The 26,243-nt window shown below is 42.5% G+C and overlaps 1 protein-coding gene across 1 annotated transcript; it reads right to left on the reverse strand.

Annotated features, from left to right (window-relative positions):
* Positions 1-4,628, reverse strand: WISP3 (WNT1 inducible signaling pathway protein 3; the record flags this gene model as incomplete). The annotated part of the gene is made up of 4 exons (XM_009871621.1): positions 1-282; positions 686-879; positions 3,716-3,958; positions 4,363-4,628. Coding segments are annotated over 4 exons (985 nt in total), but the record flags the coding sequence as incomplete, so codon positions are not given.
* Between the last annotated feature and the right edge of the window lie 21,615 nt (positions 4,629-26,243).

Below are 26,243 nucleotides of genomic sequence, written 5' to 3' on the forward strand. Positions count from 1 at the left end.
TCATAAAACTTTGAGTTCAGAAAATATGTCTCCTGGAGCACTGCATATCCTCTGACATACACACGATGTTATCCACATCATCTTCCACTTAAAGAAGCCTTCATTGGGACACTCAAACTGCACAGTGATCATTTGCGACTTATTAGGTATGCAGCGCCTCTTGTCCAAGCACATGCCGCAGAAAGTTAGTTTGTAGCTTTGAGTAGTTGAGCATCCGGAAAAAACAAGTTTCTCTGCTGTAGGAAGCTGGAATATTGGTTGACATGTTTTTCCTTTTGGAATCTAATGTGAAAACAAAGAAAACCCTGCATTTTTACACATTAAAAAAAGAACACGTAAGAAAAAAATTAACATTTACACAGAAGTATCTTGAAAATTACTCCTTCTGAAAGCTGTCTTATTTTGCTTTGTCAGTTGACAAACTGAAAACATTCTCTGAGTGACTGAGCGCCAGGACAGCACTAGCAGCACTTCTGTTTCAGGACATTATATTTTTTTATTTGAAGTCACATATCTGTAGTTTACTATTGAAACCTGAACACTGAAGGTAGAAAACAGAAGTTATTTTAAAATAACTCTTAAAAAAGGAAGTTATTTTACATTAATAGTTGCTGCAACATCAATCTTGTCATTGGTTCCAATACTTTTATTTGCTATTAGGATGCCATTTTATATTAGCACATACCTTTATTGTCTTTGGTATAGTGGTCAGACACGGCCGGATGAAGCATAACCTCTTTTCTTTTTTCATTTCACATTTTTTGTTTTCATTGGTCACCCTGCTGGATATGCCTATGCCACAGGTCTTGGAGCAGGGTGTCCAGGGAGTTGCCTGTACTAGGCACTTGTTCTTCAAAACCAGTGGTAAACTTCTGTAAGCTAAGACAACAATATATTATTTATGGAGCACGACAGCCCCAGAAGGATTAATTAAAAATAGGAGGATAAGCATTTGATTTCTGTTCATGCAGGTGCTTTTGTAGGTAAGTGTAAAGATAAGTTATACAAAAGCCAGCTGAGCTGGATCTGCGCAAGGTCTATGCAATTGCATGTGTTGTGTGTCCCTCCAGTTTAATATGATGGAAATGTTGTGTGGGGAGAGTGGAATTTTTATTAAGTGTCCAGAAGGAAAGAGATGTTGGAAATCATGTAAGGCCAAGAATAGCCTGAAAATGGGTCCTGAAAATGTTTGTTTCTTTGTAGATATTGTGAATTCTTAAGGTTTTGTACTGAGGAGTAAAATTCTTCAGTCATTTCTAGTATCACGAAAAAGCCTATTTTCTGATGGGTTAGGGGCTGCATTAGGTAGAGTACTCTTAACAAAAGAAGTGCAGTACAAAAGTTCATGGTGAAACTCTTCAAGAAAACCTGACTATGTGGAACCTGTTCATTTAGGTAAGAACACGGGCAGAATTATGAGGATACTGGGAAAGTAGACAGCAATTTAAAGATCTTACTGCAGCAAGCAGATGAAAAGCCTGTCACAGATCTGCAACAAATAAAGGGAAGTTAAACGGTCATTTGTACTTGATACGTTTTTTTAAAGTATGACCTAAGTAAATCTCTATGCCTCTGAATTAGGGAAGATCAAATTGACAAGGAAAGAAAAAAAAAACACCAAAAAACCAAAGCAACAACAGAGTGAAACTTAGTGCTTGTTCTCCTTACTAACAGAAGAAAAGACTTGACAAAATAGATATTGGCCCTTTGTGTGTGGAATTCATGCACAAGTTGACATGTTGCTTCTGCTGCACTGGGAAAGGGAGAAGATCTCGCTCTGAAACAAACATTTCAAGGTGCTTTTCAAAGGGTTTGTATCACCTGAAGAACAGAGCCCTTTGGCACATGCAGCCAGTGCAGGGACAGGCCACTGAATCCCTGAACCAAGTGAAAAAGGAGGCGTGTTTTGCAGGCTGTAGATCTTTTCTTGTGGTTATGTTGCGCAGTCAATGTGAATTCCTGAATAAACACCATGAGGTGCAGAGTTGCAGTCAGTGAAGGAGTTACTAAAGGCTGAACTTTAGCTTTTGGACCCCCTGAAGAGCTGCAAAGTAAATTACTTTAATGTTGTTAAGCAGGTATCTGAAATACAGCTCCCCACAAACCCAATTAATAGATTTCACAGGGTTGGACAATTTGGTTGCCTTTGTTTTCAATGTGTTATGTTCTCTTTGATCAGATTATGAGGAAAGGCTGAAGGAGCTGGGTCTCTTTAGCCTGTAGTAGGGGAGGCTGAGGGGTGACCTCATAAAGATTTATAAATATGTCAAGGGTGAGTGTCAGGAGGACGGTTCCAGGCTCTTTTCGGTGATGTCCAATGATAGGACAAGGGGCAATGGGTACGAGCTGAAACATAGGAGGTTCCACAAAAACACAAGAAAAACTTTTTCACTATGAGGGTGACAGAGCACTGGAACAGACTTCCCAGAGAGGTTGTGGAGTCTCCTTCTCTGGAGACATTCAAAACCTGCCTGGATGTGTTCCTGTGTGGCTGCCCTAGGGGATCCTGCTGTGGCAGGGGGGTTGGACTGGATGATCTTTCAAGGTCACTTCCAACCCCTGACATTCTGCAATTAGCACTGTTGTCTAAAAATGAAGTCTCCATTTGAAGTCAGTTGCCTTACCAAGTGTGTATTTATATACAGCAATAAGTATGTTTCTTTAAAATTATTTCAATACCAGTTATAGGTATTGTATCACAATTTTGAAGCAAAGATGAGCTGGTTTTTAACTTTTGCTGACTTGCATAACCACCGGGGAAGTGTTAAAAGCTGTCTCAACTGACCCTCAGATTTTCTAATTGTGTTTATTTATCTGCAGATTGACTTATGTGCATCTAGTTATTTACACAACAGTCTTGTATAAATTGTTTTATAAGCTTTGTGATCCTTGTAGTTTTATGTTATTGATCCATTACAATGATTAAACCTCAAATTTCCCCACAGTTCAAGCTGCCACCAAGGAAATGGCTCTGGTACCCACACTAGTAGTTGTAACAAAGATGGATTTCACCATGGAAACTTGCACATCCACAGGGAGGGAGACAGCATAAGTGCAGGCAGCTGGGGCCAGGGAAGGGCTAGGATAGCTGCTTCCTTTAAAAAAAGCCCACAAACCTACAGTGTTAGCCGCAAAACAATGAGGTTAAAGGGAATATCAGCTAACCCTGGCAAAACTGCATGGTCAAGCTTGTGTGTGCCTTTAAGTAGATTGAATAGAGAAGAAATTGAGGAGACTGTTGTCCTTGCAGTGACCTGAAATTTTGCAACTTCAGGAAAGCCACTAAGGCAATTATTATCCCTTTCTGTAGAAAGAAGTGGCCTGCAGCGTGTTAATGTATGGATGTGAAAGCGGTAACTCCAACCACCACAAAGCAGGAGAAAGGGAGACATCTCCCTGGCTGCCAAATGTCTGCCTACCAGCAGCCCTAATTGATCTGATTTGATTAGTAGTAAACCTCCACAGAAAGATGGGTTGGAGGTAGCTTTGGCCAATTCCCTGGTGACAGAAGCCAAAAGGCTTTTTGCTTATCATATTCACGAGGCTTAGAGAAAAGAGTCTGTGACCTAAGAGTAAGAGGGTTAATTGGGACAGAACAGTGACCCTGGCAACTGGCCTTTGGCAAGAACTGAGCGATTGCCACTGTGCTGGCTGCTGGAGCCAGGGACGTAGAAGACTCATGTACAGAAAGTTTTACCAGTGTAGCCAGGCACACCTGACATCAGTCTGTAGTTTGTTGATTGAAGCTGCTTGTGCTGTCCCGGCCCACAGATGGGTTGTCCGGCCTTCTTTCTGCCCGCGACCGCGGCACAGGGACTTGCTGCTGATCTCGGAATGAATACAGGTGTACATCCAATTGCGCCGCTGACACACAGGCACTTATAAAGTGGGTTAGGTTGGAAGGTCTGCCCGTTAAGGTAATAAACTCCATTGAGCTCACATCCTACGGCTACCAGATCTGAAAAATGGTAAACAGTAGTTACTGACACAGGAGGAGCACGTGGCTCCTGCATGAAGTGCTAAAATGCAATCAGCCTTTACTGTATCTACAGCTTTGATTTGCTCCCAGCCTACACACTTTTTTTTTTTTATTTATGCCCAGTGATAACTTTAAATCAGTCATCAACACGTCTGCGAGTAACAGGCTTGCGCACAATGAACTGGTTCTGTTAATGCATATGCAGATAAGTTTAAAGATGGTCCCAGCCCTCTTCTCAGATTCCATGACCAAGCAGTTGGAGGACTAAATTAGGACAGATTTGCCTAGCACGAAGCTGGGCAGCACCAGCAAGCAGAATTTTCCTTCAAAACCATTCACCACCCTCCAGGATTTCAAGAAGGGAACGTGGAAGACCAACTTACATGCGCACACGCCTGTTTCATACCTAGGCTCGTCTTCTGAGTAGTCACAGTAGAGGCCTTTGTGGGGGTCACAGGTGTCTGCTTCGCTGCAGGTCTCTCCTGACTGCTTGGCACAGACCTTGCAGCAGCCACAACCATCCTTTACCAAGCTCACCCCAGGGGTGCAGGCTGGTACAGGCGGGCATCTGCACGGCCAATGACAAACCTCCTTGCGCTGGTGGACCTCACCAGATTCTGAAGGGTTTTCTCCAGGTTTCACTGGCGAGCTGTGAGAAAACTTACACACAGTGGGATATTTAGAGAGCTGAATGCATTATGCGTAGCTGGGATAGCATAAAATGAAGTTGGGGTGGAAAAAAACTGTGGAATCATGTGAAGACACCTAACTTTTTCCATCTCACAGGATCCGAAAAGTGAGAGGCTGTGAGATTTAGGGAGGAGGAAAAGGACCAGTTTCACCAGTCACTGTCAGGTACTGAGGTGTCGTTCCACCAGTGAGCCTGTCCCACTGCTTATATGAAACACAATTCATTGGGTTTGCATTCAACAGAACAAAAGCTGTAGTAGAGCTAAGTAGGAAAAAAAGGTGTTTTCAAGTAGACAGCGGATTAGTTTTAAATACTTCTTCCCACAAACCTCCTATCAAATTAATTAGCTTTGGATTCTTCCCACGTTTTGATAGCCAGCCACTGCCCTGTGTGCCACTTCTGATGGCAAAAGCTTTTTAAAACAGTAAACCTCTTTTGAGTGTTCCTTTTGTTCCAAAATTTGAGTAGCTGTTTGGGAAGAAGTATTATAGTATTTACAGATTATTTTGTTCTAATTGCAAAAACTGAATCCTAATAAGGCAGTAGTTGCACTGAGCTTAACAGGTAATTTTCTAAGAGTGTATCTATTTGCATGAATAAGTGTTCGCTGAATCCAGAGCTTACCAAGGCAAAGACATATCTCTAAAAGAGATTTGTATCTGCAGTAGGAAGTCAAGATTTAGCCAGAATTTACTGTTTTCCACATTCAGTCTTAGAATTCTTGTCTGTTTTTTTCTTGCTTTTCTTTTCTTTGTTTTTTGGGGGGTTTATGGCTTTTTTTTTTTAAGCGAAGGAAGTCCTAAATTCTTGATGGGTTTATTTTTCTGAGGCGTGGGGAAAGATCAAGTCAACACAGAATGTGAAAGGACCTCTTTGAGACAGCTGTGTTCTATCTGCATTTTTGAAGAACTATATATCTAAAACAACAGTTTAGATCTTAGCATTAAATCTTTCCGTGCTGCTGATTCCAGCAGAAATGGAGATCGTGATACAGTTATTCATCGCGGATGACTGGATCCATAGTTAAATGGAGGCACACACAGGGCTTGACCACTAGTACAATGTAAGACTTGGGAGCAGCACTCATCAAGCAGTTCTGGCTGCCCAAAGAGCAAGATGGAGAAAGATCCAACCCCTCATCAGGTGGCAGTAGCACCATCTAGCTTGCAGACAAAAGAAAAAAAAGCAAATATATTTTCTGGGCATAGGAAATGCAACCTATAAGTTTCTCTCTGTTCCTCCAAACCGCAGGACTCTACTGATGTAGAAACCACTTCCAGTGGAGACACTAAGGAAAAGCTGGGGAAGGGGTCATTCAGCTGGGTTTCCTTTCAAATATCTAGATAATTCAGCATTTAGAATCACAGGAAAAAAAATTACAATTCATATGTCATATCCCATGAAAGCTCTCACAGAGTAATTGAGCCAGCCTAATTGCATACAGCAGTAAACGACCTTTTAAAAGCCTTTTTTCTACCACTAATTTCCATTTTTCATGGTCATTTACAACTATACTTAACGATATCTTAATCCGCAGCTACTAATGAAGCTCCAAAGTAGTAGCTTTCAAGTTCCTTTGGCTGAATGATTTTTAAGATACATATTAATTCACAGAGACAATTCATATAATAAATGAATATTAAACAACGTCTTGTGGTATTCCATGCAGCATGGAGAAGATAATTTCATAAATGTGTTGTTTTGTTAATCATTTCCTGACAAAGGATTTTTTCTAATCCTTTTAACCTAAATGCAGCAATAACATAGAAGCAACTAACTTAAGTACACTTTTTTAGGCAGCTAAGCCTTTTCTATAATGTTAATTTGATGAAGGCGTGCATTGGAGCATAAAGCTTCTTAAAGGCTTGTTCTGAAAACAAGACACACAGGTGTTCCTATATATTTAGTGGTGTTCAAGACTTGTTGCTTTAGGAAACACTTTCTTTATGCTTTTTTTCTTTTTAAGCAGAGTATTACTATTAGGAACTTGGCCATGTGCCAGCTATATGACGTTATGCGGCTTAAATCAGGTCTCGCATTTCAAAATGGGTATGTGTAGCAGGAAATAATCTGTGTTTTTCAACCAGTATGTTTAATTTATATTACAAATTAAAATGTGTTTTTAACCTACAGAATTCTACCTAAGCAAGTGATTTTTCTCTCCATTGTTTAAAAAAAATGTCAACTGAAAGGTGTGAGACTGCAAATGTTCCCAATAAGAAAAACACCATCAGGCAAATATTTGACAATTTTAACTGTGAAGAAGCTCAATCTACCTGCAAAATCTTTAAAAATCTATTAAGTTACAATGAAAATTTAAAGTCTGCTTGTCAAGTTTACAGGTCAAATATTCTCTAATTCTTGCTTCCCAAAGTTTCTGTACCGAAGCTACCCACACCACACAAGCCCACTGCATGCTTTTCCTGATCCTATGGGCAGATCAGAAAATGAGACCATTGTGCAGGAACCCTTCATGTGTTATTGTTTGTTTTCTTATGTTTTAAAGTCTATATGGCACAAATAAGCAAAGAGCAGAAATAGGTAATGGATTATTGCTAAGATTTGGTTATCTTAGTCTGACTTTAAATATGCAGAAAGTTAGCAGAGGGAGAGAGTCATCTGAAAATCCTCCATTCAACATTGACCTTGATCATAAAGGAAAAATACACTGTGTGCACGTAAAGTGTATTTTCAAAATTAAGTAAATATATAATGAAATTGACCTTTGATGCAAACACCTTCAGCAAAAGCTATCACTGAATTTTTTCTTGTAAGAGACAAAGCATAACAGAGCCCAGGTACCTTTCTCATTTGTAAAACTAGACTGAAGTCAGACCACTGTGTAGATATGTACGTCTATATGTGTATATATATATATATATCTGTGTATATATGTGTGCGTATATATATATGGAATATCAGCATGGACAAGATGTTTATTTTCTCACTGCATCAGAAAACCATTTGTACTTATATTAAAGTAAAAAAAAAAGAAAAAAGGCAAGGTCACTGACAATTTAAGCTTTCTTAACACTTTTTTTTTCCACCAAATCATATTAATATACAGATTAGAGAGAAAAAAAATACCAAAATGAAGACTGATACAGTAAATAAACTGCAGATGAAATTTCCCCAGGAGTAGCGAATGACTCCTTATACTTTATGAGGAATTTTCTTCTCTGAAATTTATTTTGTCATTAAGCAAATAAAAACTTTAAACCAGGACAGGGTGAGGAAGGGAGAAATCTTTTTCTTCTTTTTAATGAACTTACCAGTTGCATACAAGGGATGATGAAGATGGTGGAAAAAAGGAGCCACCGCATGTTCCTGCACATTCTGAAGTGAAATGGGGAGATAGGGAGCCGGCTGAGCTGTGTCAGAGGAAGCACTGAACACAAAGCTCTCCTCTGTCTCCCTTGCCAACCCTACTTTCCCCAGCACATGCACGAACACATACACACATTCACACTTGAAATTCTCTGCTTCATACAGAACGAGCTTCACACTGAAATTTCCAACTGATCATCTTTTCTCTGCCCAGCGCTAGAATACAGATTTTCACACCCTGCTAGATTCCATCCAGCTGCTTCAGCAGATTCTGCTTGTCTTAATTGAGGTCGGGTGGGATGACATCTTATCCTTGAAATCTTGCTGCTGGAAATATAGTGTTATTTTTTAACTCCTAAGTCCATATTACAGGAAATTCTGAAATCTGAAGGGCAGAGCCCCAAGTATGTGTATTGTTGAGACAGAGAAAGCAGGGTTTCTCAAAATTTCTAATTAATCGCGCCTAGCAGAATCATAGCATAAAAAATAACAGTCATGCTCTCTAAAGAGGGAAAGATGCTCTAGTGTGTTACAGCACTAGTACATATTCTGCACTGCTTCTTTCCACAGAATCCTAATGGGGAAACCCAAACTGTACTTTTCCTTGCAGTATGCACCTTGTCTCACTATCCTGCCACTCCTGCTCAAACACAAGAGTATTCAAATGTCCACATTTCCTCCTCCCTAATACTGTCTAGGTGATGTGCCTGATTTTTAAGCTAACAAGCAAGGGTCTCCAGAGTAAGATAAAAGCTCTGTCCCTGGTGAATGCTCCTCCTTTGCATTTGTCCTCGCTTAGTCACCTCCTGTGATGTTGCTGAGCAGCTGCCAAAGCTGGCTCACACACAGCAGCTCTGTGTGGACAGACGCAGCGCTGGGAGTACGGGATCAAACTCAGCCAGAGTAATTCTGTTTTCCTCCCTGACTCACCACAACCTCCCTCTGCAGTTGCAAATGGATCCTGAACTGCCTTGCAAACTCTTGAGCAGTCAGCTGCAAGACACTGAAAACCTGCTCTTCAGCACATCCACCTTGTCACACACTTCAGCATAAAGTCCAGATGGTTCCTAGGTACGAAGTGGGTGCTGCAGATCAGCTCATTTCAGTGGCATTACTCTGCGTATGCATCCATGCAGACCAGGTCTGACTCAAGCTTTGTGTTTCCCATTAAAAGTTTATGAACATAGTACATAAGTTCCTCAAAAATTTCTTCTGTATGCTTTCAAAACACAGCTTGTTTCATAGGGTCAGAGGATAGCTGAGGTTGGAGGAGACCCAGGAGATCTCTAGTCCAGCCAGTCCTCAAGCAGGGTCAGTTCTGAGATCAAGCCAGGCTACTCAGGGCTCTGTCTGTTTGGGTCTGGAAAACCTCCAAGGGTGGAGACTGACAAACCTCACCCGGCAGCCTTTCGGAGTGATAATAATGAGCAATGCAGGCTGCCTGAGGAGATTCCAGGTACAGATTTCTCCTCCAAATCAAGATACCCCTTCTGCTCTCCAGCCTGGTAGAAGGCAAGAAGGTCAGAGTACTAGCATGTCCATTCCCCTCCTCCTAGGGCTGCAGGGAAGTACATGGTATTCATTCAAAATGTGTTTTCTTTTTACATCACAGAAATAAAACGTATCACCAGTGCAGAGCTGGGAATGCTCTGTGTGAACTGGCAAAAACTGGTCTGCTGTGGATAATGGTCCTCAGTCTTGGGAAAAAGGAGTGTTTCGGTAGGATTATCCTTTCTTTTTAATGGTGTATTTTGTTGGAATCACCTGGAGAGTAAGAGCTCTTCAGAACCAGAGAGTAAGGCTTTGAAACTGGGATTTGAGTATTATTAAACCAATTGATAGAAAATGTTGTTTAGGGAGTGGTGGGAAGAAGTCATTCTGGTGGTATAACGTATTAAAATGTGATTTTATATGGCTGAATGGTTGCTTGCATTTGTGCAAAGCAGCCAGTGTGCTTCTTCCACCTAGCAAGGGCCTGCTGCTAGGACCACTTCTACTAGTAGGACTCAGCTTTCCAAAGCAATAATGTGCCTTCATTGCTTCTCCTAACAAATGCATTAATTGAGACTGTGTGGAGCTTGCAGTACCTGCAGTACTGAACCCTGAGTCTATTTAATAGTGAGCCATAAGATCACAAGGACAGCAACACTAACTCCTTTGCATAAATAACATGCCAATGCTTTGACTTAGTATTAGAGTCTGTGTCTTTGTTAATAATGGCTCTGGTTTAAATAATTGGAGCCTGCGTGCCCTTTTCTTCTCCTGCGGATCTTTAGTGATCCTACACAACTTAAAAATTAATGTTCTTAATGCTGTGTCCAGACTCAGAAATAGTTTGCCTGTATGCATCCTTCTTGCCAAATCTCCCTTGCAGATTTGATTACATAAAGCATCATTCATTTCCTGAACTAAACCTGCTCTGTTATCTGGTGCCGTTCTAATACTACCCTGAATGGCAATGTAATTTGGTTGTATATTCAGTGATCTACATATTGCACACATTTCTTTGGTGCCAAAAAACAATCTTTATGTCTATGAAATATGCCATATAAATCCCTTGTCTTAAGAGATGGAAAAATATGGTATATAAACCCATAAATTAATATAACGATGCATTCTAACAGGATACCCTGTCTTGGACAAAATGCCAGAAGTATTCATTATTGATATTTGTTATAGGCCAGGATTTTCAATACTCTCTGCTGGGCTTGGTGGAATTACTGTGATAAAATCTAGCAAAGCCAGGGTTGGGTTCAGTCATTCGTAATAACTGGATGTCAGTCCCAGACACACATCAGAGCTGGGGGCTCATGTTATATGACAACATATTGCCCTTGGCTCACCCTGTCTCACACACTGTTTAGTCACTTGGGCTTTGCAAAGAAGCTGCCTTCTTCAAAACAACCATGCTCCAAAAACACCGACGGACATCACTAAGAGGTATGCTTGCTATTGATGGCATCTTGGCCACACCGAGGCACAGATATTTCCCTACTGGGAAAGGCTGAGTTTGCCTTGTGTGTCCCAGGTCCCAGGTTTAGCCATGCTCAAATGCATGGTGAAGTTCCCAGTTTGGATCACTGAGGCCAGGCTCTGTGACAGTCTTTGCAGGGCAATCACCTGTCCAGCACCAAGCAGCTCTTGTGAGGTATCTCCCTTCTCAGCTGGTCAGCTGCTCATCTTTTGTAAATTTGGGTCACTTTTGCTTCTCTTCAAATTGAGTTTCAGACATGAGTTACATTTGAAAAAGCTCCACACCTCTTCTCCTGCAGCATCACCAATAACAGTTGTTCATGAACACAGCTGAGTAAGAAACTTCTCCCAACAAGATGGAGATATGGCCAATGGGACAGAAATTCGTCTTGTCCTTCATAGCCACTTCAGGAAGGCCATGTGCAACACTGAGATCACTATCAGACAGGTAGAAATGCTTTGTACAAGGGCAGTTAGAGCATGTTCCCCACAGCATGCCACTGTTTCTATTTCAGCTACTGTCTACTTCTAAAATAATTTATAAAGATTCTTAGAGCCATGCCACATGATTTATGAAGATATTTACATTCTGATTTAAGATATTTAAGTCCCATTTTCAAAACTGACTTATGCAAGTAGCTGTCTATATCGTAGTATCTTCTAACAGGATTTTAACGCAAAAAAGATGCCATAAAGAGCCTTTATTCCTAAGGAAACACCTCCGAAATGCTTCCTCTTTCCATGACCATCAACCATGTGAAACAAGAAATTCTCAGAATCAAGTTGAATATTTGTCAGCGAAGGAAAGCTGAGCTGTCATTTCTCATGTTAGCAGATAGTTTCAAAATACCTGTACATGCTGAAAAGGATGGGCCTGCACCCTATCCAGCTCTGTGGGGCAGACTGTGCAATCAACCCAGTAAAACACAGGCCAGGAAGTCTGAAGGCAGAGACAGGAATAAAAATGAAGACAAATTGGGGACCTACCAAGCAAAGCAAAGGAGTCTAACTGCACTGAGCTAACCTATTACACACTGGCATTGGCCAATTCTGCGTATGATGCAATGGCTCTGCTCTCTCTTTCTAATTTGATGCTGAATTCACTGTGACAGAATGAACTCAGATCAGCCCAAATCATATTTACAAAGCAGCTTTCCTCCTCACAGCCCAGCTCCGTGGCCGCCTCGACGCCAGCAGCTTCAGCCTCCTCTGACTTTCTGTCCCTGCAGCCGGCTAGCGCTTTGCAGAGCAGGTAGTCAGCTGCTTTCCTGGAAGAAGCACCGTCAGGATAAATACTTGAGCATAGCAGCTAATCCTGCATGTCAGGAGACCATGAGAACTTCCACTGAGGCTCATACGGTTCTCAAAGGGTTTCCATTGTTAGTTATAGGAGGAAATAGTAGAACAGCTTCCCAAACTCCTGGTTTATTTACACAGGTAGTTTTTGTGCCAGCTAAAAAACATTTCATGATGGAAAGGAAAATAATGTCCCAGCCAATGTTCTGCCCAAACCTTCCTTGAGGGGAGGACGTGGGAGAGACACAGAAAGAGAGTTTTATTTTTTTCTCAAACCACCATTTTTGTTTTATATATTTATTTATTTTATTCCCAGTTCGTACTTTATTTACCTTTTTAAAAAACATCCTACCTAAATATTGGTGTATTCCCAGTGCTATCTCCCAATTTATTTTGGCACAAAGTCACTTGAAAGAAAAACTCAGCTCTTCAGTCTATGGGGAAAGAATATGATGCCCTCTACAGACCCAGAAACACCCATAAACTGCAGGGCACTGACTAATTTGGTGCCCACTCTGCAGAGCAAATGTCCCAGGGGGTGAGAAATCCCAGTGAGGGGAAGGGAGGCTGCACCCACCCCTCTCCTTCCTGTTGGTGCAGTCACCTCCACATCTTTCCCCTCATCTGTGGTCACCTCTACCTCTCTTGTCCTGTGTACAAGGAAACTGCTTCAAGTTTCAGGGCTGAAGGCATTTGCCCTTTCAGTGGATGAGTCCATTAGAAACAGCAGAATCTGGGGTGAACTGTTCATGAAGACTGCAAAGAACAAATGCTGGGTGGACACATCAGATCTGGGCAAGGTCCAGGGTTCACAAAGATGGCAACACCTGTACTCAGGCTCTTGTAAGGGAAGATCTGAGAAACAACATAAAGAAGTTCTCGTCCCAGCCCTCAGACTGTGTCTTTCAGGCTCTAAAAAGTAATGAAGTATCCAAGAGAAAAATATCCATACCTCTGTATTGCAACGATATAGAGAAGAGTGTGATTTTTTATCATTTTTGTACCTCACCTCAGCATATATGTATGAAAGAGTGCAAAACCTATGGGAAACTTGGTTTAAATGGCTACATTTGGTTTCTTTTCAGTTTCCTCTATAGAAAAAACATCAAAGTCTACAAAATGTCCAAGAAAAACTCACATCAACTCAAACTCTCCAGAGGGCTTTCAAGTTTGCCTAGCTTGCAGGAAAATGTTGCTGAGTTAGGTTGGGTTGACCGCCCCAGGAATTCAGTCGCATAGTTATCCTTCTTTTTTCATGCCTACAGCAAAATTCCTTGTAAATCATCAAGGGAAAAGAAAACAACCACCTCTGTGGCACAACTGTGTCCGTTTACTTCATCCTCACGCTTTGGTCCAAGTAATGTGTCCACCAGCACCAGGGTGAAGTAAGGAGAATAGACGGCAGGCGGAGGTGGGTTGGTGTGTTGCCTAAACCTCATCTGCCATGTGGGTGGAAGGAAGGGAAAAGAAAAAAAAGAGCAAGGGGTTAGGGAAGAAATCTCCCAGTAAATCACTGTGCCTGGCTCAGTCATTTCTGATCCAGAAAAGCCCATGGGAGACTTCAAACATAAACAAGTGAATAATGTGTCCAACATCCAAGAATCTCACTACTGTTTTGCAGAAAGGATTATTTCATTTGCATTTTCTATAAATGAGTCATGGCCTATTGATAGCTACAAAAGTCTCTGTATTGCCTTTGTTAAAATTGGGCTTCAGAGAAGTCACTTTACCTTTTCTTTTTGTTGTGTTAAAATTTTAGCTCCCTATGTGGTGGGAGCTGCAGTACTGATTGCTGGTGGAACGACCAGTGGCAGAAAGCAAAACCAGGGAAATTTAAATGGGGAAGGGGAGAGAAACAGAAGGTTTAGTGCTCCTGGAGCCAGAAAATTCACGGGTCCAGCTTCAGAGCTGGTGTACCCTCACCACTGCTCTGGTCTCCTGCTCCATCTAGGTCTGACAGATGCAAGCCCTGCACCTAACAACTTGCCTTGCTTCTCCCGCTGACTAGTTGCCAAAGGAAGGACAAAAAAAAAAAGAGAAGGGAAAAAAAGAGAAGGAAACTTTTCCAATGTAATCAGAAGCAAGGAAGACTTTAGGATTTTGTTTTACATGTCCTCAATAATGCACAGATCCCTCAGTCTTTGTCTTTTAATATCTCTTGCAGACCACCTTAAATTCACTGCTGAAGTGCTCAGTCTTGCATTAGGTACAGCCCTGTCATCTGTTGGATTTTTTTTAAAAAATTAAATGCTTGTTTATGAAGGAAAAAAAATCCTCCACCTGACAGTAGTTGCTTGGGTTTTTATTTCAGTCAAATACATGTTTGCTTTCCTAAAGGAGTTCAGAAACCAGCAGTGACCCTGACATTTCCTAGGGAGTCCAGTTCATTCAGGGTCCCATCCAGACAGCCGGCACCCAAGGCTGCGCTTCTGCCTCAGAGCTCGTCTTGCCAAAGGTGTAAACTGGCTTCAGAGATGGCAATATCCCACTTCTGGGGACCTGTTCCCACATGAAAATGAAAAGGTTCATTTTAAGTGAAGAAGGTTGGTTTTTATACCTAAGACTAACAGATCATCTGTTACGTATTTTTGGGCTCCAGAGAGGCTTTCTGGGAGTAGAAGGCCATGCTACTAAAAGACGCTTTAACCTAACAAAGATAGAGGGATAAGAGGACCCCATGATGGGCATCTCAAGACAAATAAATTCAAGTGTTACAAATATGTAACAGAGGATGAACTACAGCACAATATATGGAGGGAAATGGCAGGTCTCTGCCTTTTAGGGATGAGATTCACCTAGATGGCCTCTGATGGGGACAGCTACACGTCAGCTAGGAACATTTTCTCTCTCTGGAGAGCAACAGGCACTTCCATGGTGCTGCAGTTCATTTCTTCAGATGGAAGGAAAATTGCATCCTTCATTTAGGGGTCTGGTTATCTCAGTGGTTTGAGCGCGGTGCTGAAAACAATGACAGCACTGAGGTCCCAGGTTCGATTCCCACTCGGCCACCATGTGTTGCCTGGTCTAGTCAAGAGGTGGCGTCCCTGCCCATGACAGGGAGGTTGGACTAGGTGATCTCTAAGGTCCCTTCCAACCTAGGCCATTCTGTGATTCTATGATTCTCAGAAGAATTGCATCCTTGAAGTACTTCTGTACCTTCTTCTATCTGGTGACCATGCAAGGAGCTTGGGATGACATCTGGCCAGAGAAGTGTGCCTTTTGTGTCTAGGCAACTCTTTGGCAGAACCACTTGAACAAAACACAAATAACGATGCCCAAAGCTCAGGTGGCTGTGTAAAGCTTGATGTTCAGATAGGCACGGTGTAGCCTGCCATGGGCTTGGTACAAGCAGTCAGACCCAGTCAACGGCCTGGATGCTTTTGGTTCTTTGCTTCATCTGAGGGGGAGTAAGAGGGGATGCCCCTTTGACGGTGCTTGGTGTCAGGTCACAGGAGATATCAGCTGCAACTACCCAGAAAGCACTCGCTCACAACACCCACCACCAGCTCTCTTTCACCATCAAGAGGGCTTCAACAAAAAAGTGAAAAGAGACTTACCAGAGAGCCTCTGAGCATAGAGGATATGTTCATTGCCATCGTTCTGATTCAAGCCTCTGATGATTTTAAGTATGTTCACATTACTTATTTGCTCTGACAAGAAGAATTGAGCACTCTGGCTTCTGTTTTCATATATTCAAGCTACATTCAATAGAGAAGAAGAAGTTCCAGGTGTTTTTTGTTGAGGGACCCAGGTAAGGTTAGTTAAACTGGCAAGTGGATCTTTTTTTCATATGAAAGTACGAATAGGCAAGGTTTAGAAACTACTTATTTAAAACATGCTCGCAAATATTGACAATGGTAGAAGATGTTCCTCGAAGCATGCTCTTGGAAGTACAATTTTTAGAGCAGTTGGTGTCTTCACAGAAGGAAGCTTGCACTCTTCTTCTAATAGTCTGGTGCAGTTTCAGACCACAACTCTTACTGCGGTGTCAAAACACAGGTAAATTTCCATTCTGAAAGCTAGCAGGCAACTAAATTAAACCTATCTAGTCTGCACTTGAGAGGTCTTCCCACCCCCTAGAAATTCTTCTCTACAACAGACTCACTCCAGACCTCTCAGGGAATTTGGTCCTGCCCTGACTGCAGCTGGAGCCTAACAAAAATAAAGGAGAACCCAGGCAAAAACGCTTCACTAGGTCATGTATCTGATTCAAGGCAAGGTCATAGTGTGCTGGGAGACAGCCTAGGGCAAACATGCATGGATGAATGATGTTGCCTGATGCCCATCCTGAGTTATGACAGTAACGAGAAGGTGACATTAAGTGAACCACAGAACATGCACTCCAGACTTTTGCCATGGGCAAATGTACTCTCACAGACATAGCCCGGAGGATGTAACTACACTGGTATGGAGGGGTAAAGCTCAACTGTCAATTAAAATCTCAGCAAAGTCTCACTTAGCGTCCACATCGCTCACACACATCTATGGGCAGCCTAAATTTTGCCCAGCCATGGAGGATGCTGGAGGGGAGGACAAAAAGACACAGCAGCTCAGACAGAGCGGCCAGACAGTCTAAATTAAGCAGGTCACATATGGATCATAACACTTCAGCTAGATGCACAACCCACACAGTCTTCAGGAATCTTCAAAGCATTGGACCAATCTTGATGTTGGGCCAAGGTGGACCCTTCCTTGGTGTTGCTGGACCAGATGTTACCTCTCGTGCTCTCCCAGACACAGGTTAGGTCAGGGTCAGCATGGGTCTGGCACCCTTCACAGTAGTTAGGGTGGAGACACTGGTCCAGTTTGCGGGGGTAAGTGAATTTAATTGTACAGATATGAGCTGCATTACACCTGCTGGCCCCAGGTAATGGTCTCTAATCTGTTTTATTACAGTGGAGAGACAGCCTCTGGGTCTAAAACATACCTGATCATTTTTCCATGTAGCTTCTGCTAACAGGTTCTAGAGTAGTCTTCAACTATGCATTAAATCAGGAAATCACTGTAATTAAAAATCATTGAATTCAATCAGTTTTACAGTCATCTGGCAGTTACAAACTTTTGTCTTCAAGTGTGCACTGAAAGTGTGTCTATGTAACTGTCAGCCCTTTGTAGGTCTCACGGAAATACCAGGTACACCTTTAAAATGTCTAGCTGGGGTCCTGCAAACTGAGTTGCCATGGCAGCGTGGAAACCTGGCCCAGCAGGACACCTTTGCCTGCCTTTCCAAAGGTGACAAACCTGTCAGAGCATCGAATGGATGCTTCCTTAAAACAAATGAGGCTTAAAGAAAACCTTACTTGCCCCACTCTCTTAAAGACCAACTTCAGACATCAAATCACTAGTCACATAAGAAAAGGTGTAAGCCAATGGCATGAAAGGCATGTTGAGATCAGAGACCCGTGTAAGCCTGATGTGAAATCAGAGCAAGCCCCCAGAACTGAGGACACAGCCGCGTCGCTGCCGGTGGCTGGAGCAGCTCTCGGCACAGCAGTGCTGTGGTTCTCTCCTTGCCTTCTGCAGATGGCTGTCACGTTAGTAATTACAGCTCTTGAAACGACCTGGCTTTATTCTCCTTCATTACTTTCCTTCTGACAGGAGAAATTACTATGCTTGGAAAGTAAACATTTTTTGTTGCAGTGCTCCTAAATACCACTGCTGCTATAAAACATTTAGAAGAAATACACAGTGAAGGAAAATAATAAACAATACTGAACAGCAGTTGTCAGTATCTTCATCCCACCATATGAGTGCCTAATGTTTGACTGGAACTACAAAGACATCTGGGAGCATGTGCCCTTCCAGGACCTCTGGCCTCAGTTCTTCAAAGACTTCAGGACACGCTTTTACCTGCCCAGAGCAGTTGTGCAGAGGGGCTGTTTGATGTGTGTAAAGGTTTGTGCCTAAGTATTTTCAGGACTGGAGCCTGACCTGACAAGCACAGAAAAATATAGAAAACTAGTAAGAGTATTAGAGGAGTTCAATCTTGACTGGACAGAATCGAAGCTGAGGCAGCATCAAAAGCCGCTTATGACTGGTAACTCCTGTTCCTATGAAACAGGAACACAGCAGCTCTTCTTAAATGCTTGGACTAATTGCGTCTGGTTGAGACCTGACAATCCAGAGGGATACACACATCCCTGGCTCCATTAAGTTGCTCACACTACATGCTTCTGGATGTGCAATGATGAACACAGGGGAGGCACAAGGGAATCCCTCTTGGTTTACGCACTGAAGCTTGACTTATAATTTAAAATCTTTGAGACTTCTACATCCTTATGCTCAACTTCACCCAGAGTTTAATTTTGAGATAGATAGCTCCAGAGCTGAGCACAGAAACCTCCTGTTGACCTATAGCTTTTCCATTTGCAGAGTATCCAGTCTGGATTTGAGGAATCCTCTTCCCCGGCATAAGTAAGTCCAAGACCTATTACTAGCTGCCTGAATCTGAAGTTCAGTCATTTTACTGTCTTGCTCCTTCTCAATATTGGCATACTGACTCCTCACTGAATGTATCCCAGCTATTTATATATAGGCCATAAGGAATTCTCCCATTCATTTTCTCTTGCACAGGCTTATTACTTCTTCTCTACTTGCATTATTTACTCATGGAGAGTGTTACTCCAGCAGCCTTTTTATCTTCATTTTGGGCTTCAGCTCACATCTGATCTCTGATGGAGTGAGTACCAGTTCAAGTACCAGGGAACAACTCTGCACTTTTTTATCCCTGTCCTCAGGGGCCAGAAGGGGAAAGGTGCCTGCACATTGAGAATCACACCAAATACCACAATGTTGCAGAAAAATGCACAGTAAAAAACCCAGGACACTGGGATAGGTGCCCTGCAAGGCCACCAAAGGCAAAACTCTGCAGTTTGTCTGGAAAAGCTACAGGCCACAGGGCCCTGACTCCTTGGAGCATCACCTGAGTGCCCATAATTCATCCCCAGTGGAAGAAGTAGCCCCACATTGGCACACAGAGAAGGAAGCGCGGCATCCTCCCGAATGTGGATAAATATTGCCAAATTAACATGCTCAACAATCATGCCACAAACCTCAAAACTCACAAAGTTGTTCTGAAAAGCACATGATTGAAAAAAAATTAACATTTTTTATTATTTTTATGTTTACTTAGTCTCTAGACTTCTGGTCCCTGAGGTCAGTTCTGCAGCCAAAGGACTACAAAGTTCTTCCAAAAATGAAAGCCAAGCTTGTCAAGGAATTGTTTATTCACACAAACTAAGGCCTTAAGAAAAAAACAGGAAAGATCACAAGACTCGTGATAATTTTCTGGACTTGGCACTGCAGACGATTTTTTGTATAAGTCTGTGGAAAAAGATGGTTTAAAAATCCACAGAAATGCTCTCTGGTTTTACAGAAACTCCTCAAGAACTGACTACTGGATTTCCTTTTTAACTTTGTGGGTTTCTTGCTTTTTCCTTTTTAAAAAATTTTTTATTAGTGTGGTACTTGAAGTACTTAGCATTTCAGAATCTGACTGTCCAGGAGCATCAGAAATTGGCAGTTTTCTGTCTGTTCAGTTGGATTCATCTGGGAGACTTTGACTCCTGTCTTCAGTTTATGCCCTAGTTCAGATTCTTGAATAACATGAGAGTGGAGTAAATACTAAATGGCTTTAGTTTCCTGTGGACCTGGACATGGAAAATGAAAATATATGCATAGTACAGGAAAAATGAGTTTGCAAAATAGATAAAAAGAGTTTTGTCAAATTTTCTGATTTGCAGTTCCACACATGGTTCTGTTAACCTGGCTAAAGAAGTACTATAATTACATAGCTTACTGCCAGTGGGTTAACAGTTGCCCTAATAAGAAATGGGAAGCAGCAAAAACTTTAATACTTCAAGTTTTGTCTGTCCCTGCTGTCAGTAAGGTAGCAGCAGAGAGCAATAGCTAGGAATTAGAATTAAATACCCTCTTCCCCAAAGTCTGAGCATGTATGAATATATGGTACCAGGCATTAAAAGTGATCCAACGTAGTCATTTTTAAAGCTGTGGAGTTTGTGTGTCTGCCATCCTGAGGCCTCTCAGCACTGGGGAGTGCTGAGAAGGAGGCAAAAGGCACAACCAATGTCTTTATGTGACCTGACACCTCCATCTGCAATTGCTGCCATTGCCCTGCATCTTCAATAAGGCTATGGTCACGCCAGGCCCTTACCCTCCTGTTTCCCCCCAGTTTAAAAAATAAACTTCTGGCAGCATTTGCTAAGCTACAGACAAATATGCTTTTCAGAAATGTGACTGTGAAAGCTGCAGTTCCTCTTTCACTCAATAGGATGTGTGTAAGGACAGTCAACTGATGCGCCTAGCCATAGCAACAAAACAAAATTCTGATTTTATCATAATACCCTAGCTTGCCAACCTCTTTCACTAAAAGAAATTAAAAGCTCCACAATACCTATCCTCTCAACAGCACATGCCACTTCCTCAAGGTTAAATAGCTCACTTTATACTGCTGTCTCCACTACTTGCGTGTAATTATATTTTCTGTGTAAGTCTGGGTGTTGCTCTTCGTACAGCAATTCAGAGGGACATACTCTGGTGGCATACTCTTGTGCCAGCCTTTGGAAATTGTCTGTTTTCTGTGAGATTAAGTTCTTCCCTTCTAATTAAAGTAATTGCTCAAATTTGGCAAAATTAATTGAATATACTATTAGCTAATTTATTTTTAGTTAGACCTAAGGGAAAATCCAATTTTAGACAATGAAGTTCTACAGCACGTCTCCATCTAGTCTCTTCCCCTCAAGAAATCATTTCTTACGAGCTGAATCCTCCCAACATTTTCTATCTCCAGTACACCACTACCACTGCAGCATGACTGGAAACCTGCATACGACCAGTCTGCAAACCACGCTGGCCCCGAGGATCTGAAGTCTGGGTGATCGTGACTCTGGATGACCACAGCACCCTGCACTAGCTTGAATTTTCAAGAAATCCTGGTAGTATCTTCTCACTGTAGCTACAATGTCTGCTCTCACTGGTGCTCATATGTGAATTTAAAAGAATTCCCTGATGGTTTAGTTGAATATTTGCTTAGAAGAAATGTCTCTGGGGGTAAACATTTCCTTTGAGACTTGAGGTTACTGCATTTCTCCATTTTCACCTGATGTCTGGTATCTAGCCACCTTCATGGCTTTTACACACTGGTATTTCTCAGTTAAAGCTCTCCTGTTAACGCACTTATAGGTTCCCCAGTTGGAGCTTTCATCTTCACAGAAAATGAGCAGGATTGCAGCATTGTTTGCAAGGCTCTGCTAGGAGAGCCGTAAGGTGCACAGTACCTGGACTGCACAGAAATCACCCCAGAAATCAATGCTGCTGAAAGGTTAAAGACCAAAACAGTTCCATTTTACCAGTCAGCAGCTGACAAACAGCGACACAATTCTCCCCTCATAAAGAAGATGAAGGTGAAATAAATAAGGAGTGTTGTAATAGCACCCATCTGAGAGGCATCTGACACTCAGGGCCACAGCAGTATGTACTCACTGGCTTAGAGTGACCCCGGCAGGGGCACGCTCCTTCCCAAACAAAGGATATTTTATACAGCAACAGCCAAAAGGACAGTACTGAACATGAGCAATTTCAGACATTCAGGCATTATGGAATCCTGAGTCATGGGGATGTGGAGATAAGGAATGCGCTTCAACTTGAGAGGCTCCTTCTCCTGCATGAATTTACCTTGGATTATCAGCAGTGCAGCTGCTTCTGCTGTTTGTCCTCTTGTCAGATTCAGTGTGTGCAGAGGGGAGGAAGGAGGTTTCAGTGTCATGGCTTTTGTGTACAGCTAAAAACTAACTGTTAGCAGTAAAAGATATGTTTCAAAAGGAGGTTAGCTGTACCAGAAATAGAAGATTGCTGTGTGTATACATATACACAGCAGTACTATGGACGTGTTGCACAGTACATCTAATGGGTTAGTAGCTATTACTGAGGTGAACAAAGAGAAGAAAGAAAAGGGTGGAAGAAGAAAAGAAGGGAAAAAAATAAAATAAAAAATGAGGATGTTATCACAAATCTAGACACTAATTACACGAGCTGGTTGGTGGGTCGCCCTCTACAGCTTCCAGGCTGGTGAGTACAGCCGGCCACTGCTCCGAGGCCTGAGAACAAAATTCCTCAAAGACTTCAGTGGTGCTCTCAGCAAGCTGCACAGCTACTAAGAGTGTGTTAATTGGGAAGAGCTGGTTTGCAGCTAAATGTGCCGCTGGTGTCTGCAGGACAGCAGTGACCCACAGGGGCTGCTGCTGAAACATTTCCTCCAACCCTGCCATGAGGTTTTATCTGTGTGTACCAGTGACCACCAGCTCCTGTTCGTTGAGGCTTGGCTTCTCCACCAGGAAGGCTCAGGGCTGTAATTTGTCAGACCAGATGCAGCTGTCTGTAGGCCATCGTGGTGTTTTTTGCAAGTCTTCATTTGCAAATGAGGCAGATGTTCACTCCAAATGCACATGTAGGATATCCACCTTCCCTTTGCCTTCAGCGGAACGTAAGTACTTTTTCGGGCACAATTCATCTCCTGAGAATGCAGGGGTCTAAGTTGGTCAGATGACTTGCATGCAAGAAGCATCTACTTCTGTCCTTCAGCTGGGAGGACAGCATGGGGTGCCCAGGACAGCAGTAGGCACCAGCAGTGTGTGGTCCCAGGAAAGCAGCAAAGGTGCTCCCCAAAACCCCTCACAGCTCCCAGATACACTGGAACCGCACAGAAATCTGCTTTTAGCAAGGTACGGCTTTCCCTCTTGTGAGCACCCTCATGAAAGCCAGGTGAAAACAGCCATTTGAAATGTCATGGGTTTGAGTGTACAAATCCTATGGTGTCCTCTGGCTTTTTTTTCCAGAGAAATAATTTTTCAGAGGAATAATTCCCAATTTCATTTCAGTCAATTATATAGACTTCTTATAGTCTCCAAGAAGGACTATAGGAACAGAAAAGAGAGGCCCTACTAGTTACACAACTCAAATTTCATTTAATAGAAGGTGGTAAAATGCATTTGTTTAGGTTACGTATCCAAAGGCCAGTAATAGGAGTATGGTACAAGTTTCACTCCAGCCCACCTCCTTTTACAGGCTCATAATGCTCAACAGTAAGCAGGCTTTCTATTTTATATGCTTTCAGAGTGAATAACTCAGTCTAAAAAACAAGCACGTAGAATCCTCATTGTAGAAACAAAATTGTGTATTTTTGTAATAAACTCACTGGATATAGTAATTGCATGCATCACCTCTTAATGCACTTGTCTCTCCTGGCAGTTCTTCATCTACTACGATATCTGCCTGGGAGAGATGTTGTCTCTTCTCTACTGCAAAGCGATGCATCTTGCACCATCTGAGTTCTCATTTTCCCCGCATGCCCAGAAGATCTCGCATGGCATGGAGAATAGCCAGACATCTGTGCTCTGCGCAGGGTAGCAAGCGCCCTCTGCTTCCTCCTATCAGAATGATAAGGCTTTCGCTGGATGTACTCAGAAAGAACAAACCTCTTGCTCTGCTGTCAGATGTTCTCCCTTATGGAAAATTCAAGCCCCAGGAAATAGTTACGGCTCTAAATCATGTCAGACAGGGCCTGGCCACAGCCAGATTTTCAAAGCACTGTTAAAAATAGGTTTTCACTCCCTGATTTCATTTTCTATCCAATTTTCTTTCAGTACTGCACCACGCCCACACTATTTCTCCTTAAACTGAAACTCTTCCCACCACTGCTTCCTTTCAACACCCCTCACAAGGCTTGTCATTTACTGTACATCTGCATTTTGCAAGCCACTGCCAGCAACCAGAAGGACCGAGCTCTTCATGTTTTGCATAGCACTGGAGGGGAAAAAAGCAACATGTTAAAAGAAGGCACCAGCAGCTGCCAAGCTGCCCCAAAACGGGTGCGAGGCTGAAGGAGGGGTATGGGAATACTCCAGTGGCTCTGCTGTGCACAGCAATTGCCAAAGAGAAAAGCTTTTATAGTCAAGTCACTATTGCAACGAGTGAAGTTGGTGAGATGGGCCTCAACAGATCTTGTAAAAGCCTCCAGTTCATCTCTACTTTATACTTTAATGTGGTATGAAAGTACCACGTGAAATTGTGTTTGTGGATGATAAAAAATCGAGGAATCGTTTGGAGGATAGACTTAAAATACAGCGTTAGCTAGGTAAATTGCAGAAATAGAACGCAACCAAACTGAGATTTAGAAAGATAAATGTGAAATGCTTCTTATCTAAGGGAGATATCAGATGCGTAAATGCAGAAAGAAGAGATGTTGCTTTTGTACAGCCCAGCCCAGCAAAAGAGCGGATCCTGGGCCATGCACTGGCACAAAGTCAAGTGCATCTCAAATAGGAACATTGCTCAAGCATAAAACAAGCTGAACTAGACTTCCACAGGTAGGTCTTGGTGTGAACACAGCATTCATCTGGGAGTGTCACTCTGCCAGAACTGACAAGAAAAATGTTGGAGGAAATTCAACAAGAGAAATGAAAAAAAAAAATGATAAATCTTTCAAAAAAAATCTGACAATTCAAGAAGATGAAACTGAATGTGTCCAAGAGTGGTAGGAAGATGTCCAAAGAGGTCAGTGAGGTGCAGAGGGGTATTTCTACAATTGCATAGACCACTGCCCTATCAGTTTATTGAGGACAAAAACACAAGCAGGGGACAAGAAGATAAAACAAGGATAAAATTATGTGTATAAAAATTGGCAGAACCGCCATAACTGATGGAAATAGAAGGGACATACTGCATATTCTGGGCAGGTCTGTGCTCCCAGCTGAAGCCAGTGCAGACAGACCCCAGCTGTACCAGTTATGTACAGCAGAACGGCATCACCAGCGCCAGTAGCTGCAGGGGTTGGTACCCCAGCTGGTGCCAGCCAAGCACTCAAATCTCCCTTCGCCTTCTACCCACCGGAGCCTTGCCTTATCATCCCTCCAATAATGCTTCCCACATATCATTCAGTGTAGTTATTTTAATGAGATTTTTCAGCTCATCTATCCTCTGTGGGATTTGTTTACTTGTAACTACAGGCCCTTTAAATGTTACTCATCTTGCTTGCAGAGGCTTTAATTTAGGGGGCTGGTTAGCTCAGTGGTTTGAGCACAGTGCTGACAACAATGACCGACACTGAGGTCATGGGTTCGATTCCTTCTTGGTCCCCATGTGTTGCCTGGTCTAGTTGAGAGGTGACGTCCCTGCCCATGACAGGGAGGTTGGACTAGATGATCTCTAAGGTGCCTTCCAGCCCATGCCATTCTATGATTCTAATTTTCCCTTGGTTTACATGACAGATACTATGTTGAAAATAATGTGAATTTCCTTTGAGTGTAGATCAGCCAGGACAGAGAGGTGCAGAGGGATCTTCCCACATCATGACACCTTCAGTGGTCCCTCTGCCCCGCAGCAGAGCTGACCACTGTCTCTTGCAGAAATGATGGGCTGCTGTTTCGAAACGCTGAGGAGAATTTTGTAACCCTATTTCTAACTTCAGGGGTTAATTTTTTTTTCCCCACTTGTTGTAATGTGGATTTTCTGAAAGGTCATTTTTTTTTATTATTCAGGGGGAAGTTTACACTATGCAATAGCCTCCTCCCACAGAGACTGGGGAGCAGGAAGCCCCTCAGAGCCCGCCATGCTCTGCAGCACCCTGAAGCCGCTGGATTTGTGTGACAAAAGCAGATGGGTTCATTCATTGGAAAGCAAAAGGTCTGGGGGGAAACATCTTATGGGCTCAGTGAGCAAGAACACAGGACAACTAGATTGTATGGCTTTGGCTGCCAAATTTTACGTCTACTTCTGTATGGTGAGGGTCACGTTGCTCTTGTCTTTCATCAGGCCCTCTGCTGTTTAGTTTTTATATTTAAACAGCACCTTCTGTATTAGAAACTACATATACACTTGTGCATGTGTAGGTTATCTCACCTGGAGACAGAGGATACTGCAGCAAGGTGTGACAGATGCCTGTCAGATTTAAAGTCTGGCTAT

The sequence above is a fragment of the Apaloderma vittatum genome, unplaced genomic scaffold (assembly GCF_000703405.1).
Source record: "Apaloderma vittatum isolate BGI_N311 unplaced genomic scaffold, ASM70340v1 scaffold1746, whole genome shotgun sequence".
Taxonomy (NCBI): Eukaryota; Metazoa; Chordata; class Aves; order Trogoniformes; family Trogonidae; genus Apaloderma; species Apaloderma vittatum.